Raw genomic sequence first — 11,958 nt, forward strand, 5'->3', positions numbered from 1 at the left:
TTAATGTTTAAAAACAAATCTGAAACAGAAAAATTGTTATTACGTACCCATTTTCGGAATAAATCTTGAAAATATTCGATACAAACGTATCGATATTCTGCATATTTTTCTAACGTGCAAATGTTTATTGATAAAATATGTAAGAATTTTTTTATAACCGTAGAAAAGAAATTACTTAAAACGCTTTATTTTTTTCCTCCGACGAACTTTATTACGATACTTAATCATCGACATTTTATGGCTTTACATTAGGTCTGACCAAACAGATTATACTGTTTATCTGGAACTGAATCCAATATAATGAGAAACAGCGATACATCTTAAAATGAGCAAGTAGCCAAGTCACAAACAGAATATGCAAATTTATTATAAATAGACTCTCAAGGCCATAAATAAGGATGAAAAAATAACAACCTCCTTGAATCTTCACTAATTTCTTTATATTATATAATAATTAATGAAGATATGAAGATATTTTTAAACTAGAAAATGCAAATGTTTAGAAATTTATGAAACAGTTCTTCATGCTTATAATGTATTGAAACATTAAGAAACTATTCATGAAAGCTAATTAATAAGACATGTGACAACTTTCATATTCTAATAATGATTTATATCTTGAAAGAAAACATTTATATCAATGTGAATTATTTAACTGAGGATGATGAATTATGCTTCTTATCACCATCATCATCATCATCATTAAATTAACATTATTTCTTAAACTAAAGTTTAAAATTTAAACACTTTTACATGCAGTTAGCATTCATGCACCTATTCTTCCTTAATTGTGAACAGATTATTACAATATTTAATCTATTTTTGACAATTCTAGAAAGTTATTTAATCCAATTAACAGTTTTTTTTTATTAATATTTATAAAATTTTTTGTATAAACCTATACTTGTGTCCAATTTGAATGTTCTTGTGAACTAGGACTTGTTATACTGAGGGAAGAGAAATGTACCATTTTCAATTAAAATATATTTATTATAACATGAATAATACTACTATAGCATTAACTATATTTTAACAAATCTGAAATTATTTACAAGAAGTAGCCATTGATAAGCATAATTGAGGTTTCAAAAATTCATCAGAATATACAGAAATTACAAGTTTGTTAAGAAAAATTACTTGACTTCATTGAGAAATTATAAAAATATTTAATATAACAAATAAATAATGCTAAATTAAGGGTCAAAACATTGTTGTTTTGTAATTTCATATTAATTTGTTCTATATTTTTATATATGTTTTTAAGTTGTGACAAGTGTTTACTGTCAAAATAATAATAATAATAATTTAATCACAGAATTTTAAATTTATACATAAACTAAAATTTTCAAGTATATTTAATTCTCACGGTAGTAAAAATAAAAGTGAACAGTTTCACAGTTAACATCCTCCCTATACAATCAGTATATTTATTCAACATTTTTCTATTTGAATAGCTGCATCCTGATCAGGAGGTATATTAGCCTTATTATACTTTTCATCTACAGAGTTGTTACACGAAAATGTATTTTGAAACGGATGATTAGCAGAAATTTTTATCATCAATTGTTACGTTCTTGTGCAATATTACGATGATTAATAACCAATCATTACGAAAAATCCTCTGTGCATCGTATTTCTCTTTGTTTATTATAAATTTGTTGTAAAAATAAAATTCGAAAAGCTGCTAATTAATAATCTTCGACAAAGCGTTTCTTTCAAACTTACTTTTCAGTTAATGCTACGAATAAATTTGAAAACGTGCGGATGTCTAGTCGATGATCTAGATTTAAGTATGAGCTAATAATCGAAAATAATTACTAATTATTAACTGTGATTGAATAACAATTACATCTAAAAATTAAATTAAGAAAAAACCGAGTAATTACTTATTCAAATATGATTAAAAATATTTTCGCAAACAAAAGGTAGAATGAGAAAGGTATTATGAAAGGTGTAGTCATCAAAATATATTATAACTAAGCATAATAATAAGACAAGCTAGAAGTTTCACGCCCATTAAGAAAATAAACTCCCTTGTCGCTATACAGATAAGTAAAAGCATTCACAAGCCATATTAGGCATACATAAACTTCTGAAATTCTTTTAATAGGCATCACATTACTGAAATTTTCCTTATGGGTTTGTCCTGAAGGGAATAGAATTTTTTAAAACCGTGAAGTCAACACACTGAAACAAAAATAACAAAGGAAAAAAAACAAGAAAAATAAAACCAATTTTCATTCTAATCAGTTACTTTAAATATCTTTAAAAAAAATATATTCTCTTGACAATTTCTTATCACAGATTTCTAAATAGCTTGAAATTTATGCAGTAGTTTATATAATATATCAATTTATAGCTTCTTTTCGCAAATTAGAACGCGTGAAATAAATGTTTACTTACGATAACGACTTTTTTTCTCATTGATAATTACAACAATTTATTTATCATTAAAAATGTAATGAATCCGCATTAAGTGCAAGTTGAGAAATCTCATAAAATTTTATGTTTTCTCAACTTTATTATAACCTTCGTCATTCATGTGCAATAGCATATATTGAATAATAATAATAATAATAAAATTGTATAAGAATGAGATAATTTAATTAAAAACGATTTGAAAATTTTCTACTTGTTTAACAATAATAATTAATTTATGAATACAGAATCTATTATTAATTTGAAAGATGCCTAAATTTCATTCTCGTCGGCAGTTTCTACAAATGATAATCACCGTGTAAGATAAATCTTTATACTTTTAATACTATTTATGATATATCTTATATATATTTATACTTTTTGCATGTTTAACACAGATCTTTATATTATTAACTGTTAAAAATACATCCGTGTATAAATCCGATATTTTTTTTATAAGCAATACAACAAAGTTTGAATCAGACAAGCAAAAGCACTCATTAAGTATTTGACTTTTAATTTTGTGTGCTGTCAATTATGCGAAACTCATAAAACTTACCTAGCCCCAATGAGTTTTAACACTATTATCCTTACTAATAATATTTATATCATAATATTAAAATAAATAGAATGGCGTGTCATAATATTTATGCGATTAATATTCTAATGTATTCCGCTTTACTGTATACCGTTAATGGAATTTATCACTTAGAAACTGGTTATTTGTTTTAATTGATCTACTTATAAATGCTAAATATTTTCTCATGAAATTTTAGTTTTTGATGTCTATTTTTAATATATTCACATTAAATTTTACACTCTGAACTACAAATCAAAAATAAATCGCAATATAAAGCACAATTAATAAAATTATCTTATTTAACAAAAATGTTTGTACCATTATTGCACAATGAAGCACACGATAAAAGTAACGGGAGAATTCGATAAGCGGTAAGGTCTACGCAAATATATTTTAAATGTCACAAAATGAAAAATTTCTTTATCATTTAGTTATAAATTCTTATAATTAAAATTTAATTGTGATTTGAATTTGAGTAAAATAAAAGTATCGAATAAATAACTTTGAATTAAAGCCTATAAAGGATGACCTTGAAAACTAAGCATTTTGATTCAATGCAGCATTCTGAGACCTTTTCTTTGTTACAAATTCGAAAAAAATAATTAAAAATAAATGAATAAACCTATTAAAACACTGATGTTTTCACTGTTACATTATAGGAAAGATACTATTTTCTATATTAAAAAAAATTAATTAATTAATTAATAAAAAATATATTTTTAATCAAACAGCTAATTACGCACAACAACAAAGTACAGGTAACGAAAAGAATCTCATATTTAATTTTTATCTCACGACAAAAGAATTAGTTAATTATACTCCTGATCTCATCGATGATATTTTTACCTACGAGGCACTCGGAATAACAAGATTCGGTATGCTTAAATTAGGGCAGGTAAGCCAATGCTCTTAAGCGCACCGTTTCCCTGTCAAATCCCTGTGTGATAAGCCCTACATTTTCTGCACCGCCGAAACACTAGAATCAACAATAAATCAGATAATTAACATTATTGATTTGAATGTAGGAATTTATTTTTATTTTTTTATTTTTTTTTCATTTTTAAACGTGGTAAATTAGATTGTGTTGTGAAGAAGAATTTAAGCTTAAACGAGTGAATTATTATAAAAAATGTTTAACTGTGCCATATTCTAATTTCTTTAAGTAAATACGCCATTGATGTTGATACAAGGAAATTTTCCAGTGTTTTTAGCGGTAAAAAATGGCTGAGACGTGATTTTAAACGGTTTAAAATGTTTTAAATTACGTCACAATGGTCTCACCTGTAAATCTTGTTCGTCTTTAACAATATTGAATTCTCCATGTTCATTGATGTTGTCAATCTCGAAATCTAACTCCTGTTTAATCTTCATATCTTCCCAATCCGGTTCTTTTTTAATGTTAAACAGCTTCTCATCTTCGAAATCAAGCGTAGAAACATTTCCCATAAGTAAACTTCTCAACATTTTAAAATTTCGTAGTTTTGCATCATAAACAAAACAAATCCGCTGTTTCCTTGACTAATTGAACGACAGTGTTGCCATTTCTGTTTCCGAAAAATTATCTGCGCCACCTGTTGGATGTGTCGTAATAATAGAAGGTGGCGTATAGCAACAATGGCGCTATGTTGGGAAGCTTCGGAAGGAAAATTTTCAATCGATATTTTTGTTTTGTTGTTTTTTTTTTCTTTCTTTGTTTTATGTATCGTAATCGAATTATTTTATTTTTATTTATAAAAGTATATATATAAGATGAAAGAATTAAATATGGAAGATGAATGCGTTTAGGTATTTGAAACGGAAATGCGACATATTTGAACGCATTTTTTGGGTTATATGTATAAGGTTAAGCAAACTCGTGTTTATTAATGAGAATTAGTTTGTGTTTGAAAGCGAATTGGCTAAGTTTTCGGTAAATGATACATCAAATTATTTAATTTCAAATAGTATTCGACATAGTATTCGAATGTTGTAACCTGAAGATGGCTCATGGAATGAGTTGAAAACGTTTGTTTATCATTAAATTTAAAGGTTCTCAGCATTAAGGTGTCGTTTGTATTAATTTCAAATGTTATTCGATACGATACGAAGCCGCCTTCGATGGATTGAAATACGATAAATTATTCTAAGACGTTGGAAATTCGCAAAAATTTAAATTTTTTGTCCATTTTCTAGTATTTATTGCCGAAATTTATAGTACAACAGAGTACTGCGTACAGATTATTCTATGTTTTTAATGAATATCAGAAATATCATTCAGGAACTGTGATGTCATACAGTAGGTTATCAAAGTATATTGTGAATATCAATATTCGCACAAATGTGTTTCTTATCAGAAAAGAGTGTTGCAAATATTCTGCGATACATCAATTTAAAGATTAGATATTCGTCATGAATTTATGAAAATTCAGCGATGTTTTAGCGAGTGATTTTGGAGCGAAAGAGAAGATGGTGAAGATGAACACGAAGACAAACAATATATATTGTGTAAGTATGAGTGGCCACAGAAAAGAGGAAAGCTTGGAGACAAATAATTACATCAATAAATTTTTATTTCATTATTTAAGATTTTGGATTTTTCTACGAGTGGATTAGAGAATACAGGTATTGCATCAATACAAAGGACAAAGCGTTCTATAGTCGAGGGTGTAAGGTTACATATCTCAATCGCTTTTATGATTATAATTCGTTAATTTGTTATGAATTTTTAACTCGATCACAGGGAGGAGCAAGTGCCTAGTCCAATGGAGGAGCAAATCTACCATTAAAAAACATTATTATTTTGAACTGTCCTATGATATTTTTCGAATAAAATCAAAATAAAGATCGCCGAAACATTCTTCAGTTTAATTTTGAATAGATTCATAGTTGCAACAATTAATCTATTGAATTTCAGTAAATATTTCAGTAATTTCTTATATGCCCGATAGATTGAAGTTGATGAAATCATTTTCTAGCAATTATAATAAAATTTCTTTGATAGAAAAGTAAGATTGTTAACAATAATGGCTTCCAGGCGCCGGTTATCGTGCGGTGACGTCTGGTTCATGAAAATTTTTTTTATAAAACAGACAGTTATATACAATAAATTTTAATGCTTCAGCTAGATTTAAAAACTATTGAACTATACAATTAGAAATAATTACTTTCTATAAGTAATAACGAATTTCAAAATCTGAGAACAGTACTGAATCTTTGAATTTCGAGACTCGCAATTATTCTGATCAGATGCTTCGAATTTTAAATCATCTTTTGAAATAATCTGTGCAGAATTTTAAATAACTATTAACGTGTACAGAAGAATAAGCAAACATTTTAATAGTGAAATTGAATACAGTCGAGTTAATGGCAACCCTTATACCCAGCGGTCATTTTTTTCAGGAACTTTTATATCTTTTTAACAAAAATGCATATGAAATCATTCCAAATAACGGCCGTCTTTTGGGTGCTTCGTCAGTGGCCGTTGTTTAGAGGTTTGACTGCATATTCAGTAACAAATTTAGACTGTTACGAGTTGAACTACGAAATATGTTATAGAAAATCTTTATGTTCTCTGAGAAGCTAGATGATAAAAGCTCAATGCTAAATTTAAAATTTAATATTTTGAATATATATGAAGCATTTAAATTTATATAAATAATTTATAAGATCTTTCAACAAGTAAAGTAAATGAGATATTTTATAATAAAGAGCTTCCCAAATTCTTAAGGTATATGTTTCAGCGTATCTGATAAAATTTATATTGTGGTTACTATACGATATCATGTAGCAATTACTCATTTTATTTTCAAAATTGATTTGGATAAAGAAGTCAAAAAATACAATGCAAATATACTCTAGGGCATCATTACTAAGAGCAGAACTGACTTAAACTTGTGGTCCTAAGATAAAACAAATAAGAAGCCTTTACTCTTCACCAAGTAATGATAAATGCAAAAATCACACGAGGCCCTAATGTGCAGTTTGTTTAACTTATGTGTAAATCAGGACCTGGTTATGAGTAGACACTTTGGAGTGCCCTTGTTTATTGGTTCTCTAAAGTCAAAATCTTATCTTCCATCTTTGATTTGTGATTAATATATTCGTGTAAGAAACTTAACAGCAATAACAATAACCCAGGTCTTATGGAATGTCCCCATAAATAATTTATTGAGTAATCTCTTACAAACCAATCGTTACTTTTGTAGCCAACATGTTGCAGTATCCTTTGACACAGTTCAGATTGTTCCCGAGAATAAAAACAGGACTATATTTCTTAATAAAAAAATTCATTTACTTGTTTTTTAAGACGTTCGTTTTTATCAAAAACAGTAAAAATAAATGATAATACCGACTTTTAAAATCCAAACTGCTATCGACTCGATTTAAAGAGTGTGATTAATAGCGCATAAATTTATTGTATAGTATCAGTAAAACGTTTATCTCGAGTTTTATTGTATTATATTTTATACAATGTTCATAAATTTATTACCAAAGCAGCAGAACACCGAGTACTAACAGCAAGTAAAGCCATATGAGAATTGTATTGATCTTTCCACACGTATTTAACAACAAAGTATTCAAGTTTGATTTATCACTCTCGAGATGATGTACAAAGCATAATTTTAATATTTATTTTAAATTATAATTAGTAATCAATACAAGAAAATTTTACGTATAAAATTTTTGAAAAAAATCCTTAAATTTCGTGGAAATATTGTCCACGAAATTACACAAAGGTGTACTAGAAAGTCGACAGAAAGGTGTGGACAAGTATTGATCATACCCCCTACTTTCCCTCATGACTTTAGCTTAGAGAAACCACTGGCGTTTTGTATCTACCGTTCCAAATAATCGATTTAAATCTATTTATCACGTATTCGGTTACTCTGTTTAGTATTAAGTTAGTACAATGATATTTTCTGCCACTATATTATTAGCAAACTTAGCTATTGTTTGAAATACAGTCTACTTGTTTGACGTTTTGCCGTTTCGTTCAGCAAGGTAGCTTACTTAATTTCAATACAGTTGCCTGGCGATCATTAAAAAGATATTCTGTACACTTAAAAAAATAAGTTTTCAATAATAAATTAAGCGAATAACGTGACTGGGCGGATCGACAGTATCGAGTCATCAAGGATACTCCCAGTTGAGTGTTGGACAGTTTGATTGAGTTTAGCTACAGGAATGTGGTATTGATTGTTTCACACATCATCTTGCATTCGCCAATGAGCCCATATGGATTGCGGGATAATCAAATTTCCTTAGTTCTTCGCAAAGTTTAACATAAATATTTGAAATTATAAACTTCTCCCTTCACGTTACACAATTATTTATAGAGTCCTTTATGGAAAAAAAACCAGTCTTTTTTTTAGCCTGGAAGCATAATATGTATCGTTTAAAATAGAAGTTTGATATGGCTCTTAGTAAAACGCGTAGGTTTATCGTCGTAAATGTATTCTTAGTAAAAAGTTATAAGTCATAATCTATAATATTACAGTACCGGTAGCTTCCATCGATCAATCTGAAAATGGAAGTAAAGTGAGTCCAATCATTAACCAGCGGGTAACTGGAATGTCATTGATCATGTGAATAGCCGCAAAACTTTTTTTTTATCCATAAAGAATATTAGAATATCATTATAAAATTTGATCGACAATAATCGATAATTAGTTATAAATTTTACATTTATAATTGATTAGATTAATGGCGAAACTCTTCTGTCAATTCTAAGGCCCATCATGTATAGGCTAGTAAAATATCTTTTGTGGTTAGGACAATCAATATCTACAAGCAGCTCACCACAAATGTATAGAGAAACGTCAGAGGGGGAGCCTAATCCATCTGCTGATTAGATTTTGCTAAATACTCTATGGGATCTAACATAAAACATACTTTACTGCAACCCTATAGTATCGTTGAATCACATTTAATCACAAATTAACGTGCATTGAGAGCGATTCGATAGCCTTGAACTGTGTCACATTTAATATTTTCCAGAATGAACCAGTCCACTGCATCACTCACCCCGTACACCTCTCTCTCATACAAAAATATATGCATCACGTCATAGCTTCAAGGGAATCCTTTAGTGCATTTGATTTTTATTTTTGAATTTTCTAATTTAAACCCATTCGACAATTATTAGCAATCAAGAACAATAAACAATCTTCGTCATCAACAACTTGCAGTTGTAGTAGATATTGCAACACCAGAAATTAAATTAACACGAGATTGTGAAATAGAAAAATTACAAACAAGTCAACGGTTACATAATTACAGTTAAAATGAAGAAAATTATTTATAAAATAGTAGTAGACATTATACATATATATTTTTTTTCTTTATAATAATTACTATTATCCAGTCACCGAGTGACGTCTACGGTTGATTATACCAGTCTAATGGACATTAAATGCCACATTTAGCCGTCTTTTCTACCAATAAATCATGGGCATTGTTACGAAACTTCATGCTAATCATATTATTTATTTTGTAACGTTAATTTTAAAGTGTTTTAATAAAGTTTTATAGCAAAAAAAAAAAAAAATCCTCGATATCGAGCTTAATTCAGCATCGACTATAGAGCCACTGGTATAGTTTATATGCATACTATATATGCAAATTGTGCGGTGATATATATTTTCTGTCCAAAAAAATGTACTTTATATTACTTATTTTATTCAAAATCACGTAAAATCAAAAATATACACGCACTTTCAACACTATCTTCAGGCAAGGTCATAAATACACTCGATATTTGTGCTGTACTTTATATACTGGGGAAAAAAAAATAATAAAAAAATTTCGAGTCAGTGTTGTAAGATATTTTTTAGATGATTTTGCAGTTCATTATCAAGATATTTTTTAGCTTAAACTAGCAATACTTTGATAAATATTACTTGCAGTAGCGAAGCGCATTAAAAGGTGTTGAAAATTGTCCAAGGATCGATCCAACTTCTTTCCACACACACACATACACACACACACACACGCACACCTCTTACTCTAATATCATTTCTGAATAGAATTTTATCAAATTTATATGTTTATAAGCAAATATACGCGGTGAATTTTATAACGAAGCACTTAAATAATTTTTATTTTATATTAAAGGGTAAATATTCAGTTACACACAAAAAAAAAGTGTTTTGTAGTGTTATTTCTAACACTACAGAATTTTTGATACATTTAAAGCGAAAATATTTTAAAATTTATATTTATAAAATGATCTATTTAACTACGTATCTATATACCACATTTACAGCCGCCATCTTTGTGAAAAGGGGGAGTGGTCACCGGAACATCCAGCTGCTCGTTCATCGACTTTTTTTTTTTATTTTTATTTTTAAGCCGCATCAATTCCCCTTCTTTCACTATTCGTGTCGGCTGCATTTGTCGAGATCCAGATGCCAGCTAATGCAGTGAGTACTAAAGGGAAAAAAACACGAGAAATTCACCTTACGCAACAGTAAAATGCATTAAAATTCTCGTATCGTGTCAGAAAATTCAAGTTTACTCGTCAGCTGGTCACGTGCCCTTCCCCATCAGATGCCTGGGCAACATTCACCCACGCTATTTCCTAAACCCTCTGACGTCACGACAAGTTATCCTTGGCTGGGGAGTATCACGTTATAGATTAACAATTGCTTTCATCTGGTAACTCGAATACGTCATCTGCTATTAAGTTATGTTCCTGCATTCTACTGGGCGAAAAATTTTTCCTCCATTGGGATTCCTTTACCAGTTTTTTTTGTTTATTGAATTTAAATGAGAACGTCTATCAAGGTCAACAAGAAAAGCTTGTCCTCTTTTTACGACCAGTCGACTCATCACGAACCGTGTCAGCTGTTAATGTAAACGTCATCAAAGACGTTTTGTAATATAACTCGAAAAATCGATAAAAATATAATGAATCTGTTCTTTTCTTGTTGTTATTTTGAACGTATAAATAAAGCACTACATTTTCCATACAATTTTTAGTGTTTATTCGATAAATTAACAAACACTCGATACACTTTGCATTGTTAACGACAATACAATTGCGGCGTTTCGCCATTTATATTGCAAAACACTGTGTTTTCGTGTGTTTAATTAATAATAAAACTGATTAACGCTTCACGTGGTAAATCTTAGTTAAATTATTTTCGTGTGTTTTAACGTTTCTGTGACGTATTGTTTTATAAAACACACAATCTTGGTTCGGTGTTGTATTGTTGTATTGTCACGCGTTTTATATTAAAATTATAGCGTTATTTATGACATAAATAACTTTTTAAATACGATTTGGTGTGATTAATAACAGTAGGAAGCAATCAATCCTCTGAACAATAGCAATTTTTATCAAAGAAGTTTTTTAAAAAAATGGCTGCCGTTTGGAGGTTGCCTTTGTTGGAGTTTCGACTGTATATTTTAAACACGTTTAAAGTGTTTAATTTCATTATTTTGTTGGAAATTATACCATCCTTGTGTTTTCTCATGTTTAAATTTTACAGTATTGCATATAGTAATGTATTCCATGTGATCAAACACTAGTGTTATATTATACAAATTGATATTATCTATCCTTGAAAACATATAAGGTTAAATAATATAAAAATATAAAGGTTTTTATCTGTTAAAATTTTCAAATTAATTATTATTTTTAGCATAAATATTAAAAACATTATCATTTGCAGCTGCCCGAAGGTTAGATAACCGCATCATTTAGTTATTATTACAAAGAAAACTCCACAACTTGTTAACGATCGAAGCGTTGTATACTTTAACTGACTTAAAGACAACCCTTCACAAATAAGCATTTACTAAACGTCATCCTCGATGACTTTTTCAATCTTTATTTATTGCATTAATTAGCGTAAGTATTGCATCGCATTTCAAAAGTATTTAAAGTGTAGTTAAGAGTAAATATATCCGTATAACTTTATACGTGTACGCTTCTAGATTTATCTACAAAGTTATGCGGATATCTAGCGTAATTCGAA

The 11,958-nt window shown here is 28.8% G+C and overlaps 1 protein-coding gene across 1 annotated transcript in view; it reads right to left on the reverse strand.

Annotated features, from left to right (window-relative positions):
- The window catches only part of LOC136980321 (zinc finger protein 271-like), a 40,813-nt gene extending 36,252 nt beyond the window's left edge, over positions 1-4,561 (reverse strand). The window contains 1 exon segment of the mRNA XM_067276412.1: positions 4,280-4,561. Coding sequence (XP_067132513.1) covers positions 4,280-4,462 — 183 coding nt within the window. The 5' untranslated portion in view covers positions 4,463-4,561.
- Between the last annotated feature and the right edge of the window lie 7,397 nt (positions 4,562-11,958).

Source organism: Centruroides vittatus, unplaced genomic scaffold (assembly GCF_030686945.1).
Source record: "Centruroides vittatus isolate TY-2023 unplaced genomic scaffold, ASM3068694v2 contig_693, whole genome shotgun sequence".
Lineage (NCBI taxonomy): Eukaryota > Metazoa > Arthropoda > Arachnida > Scorpiones > Buthidae > Centruroides > Centruroides vittatus.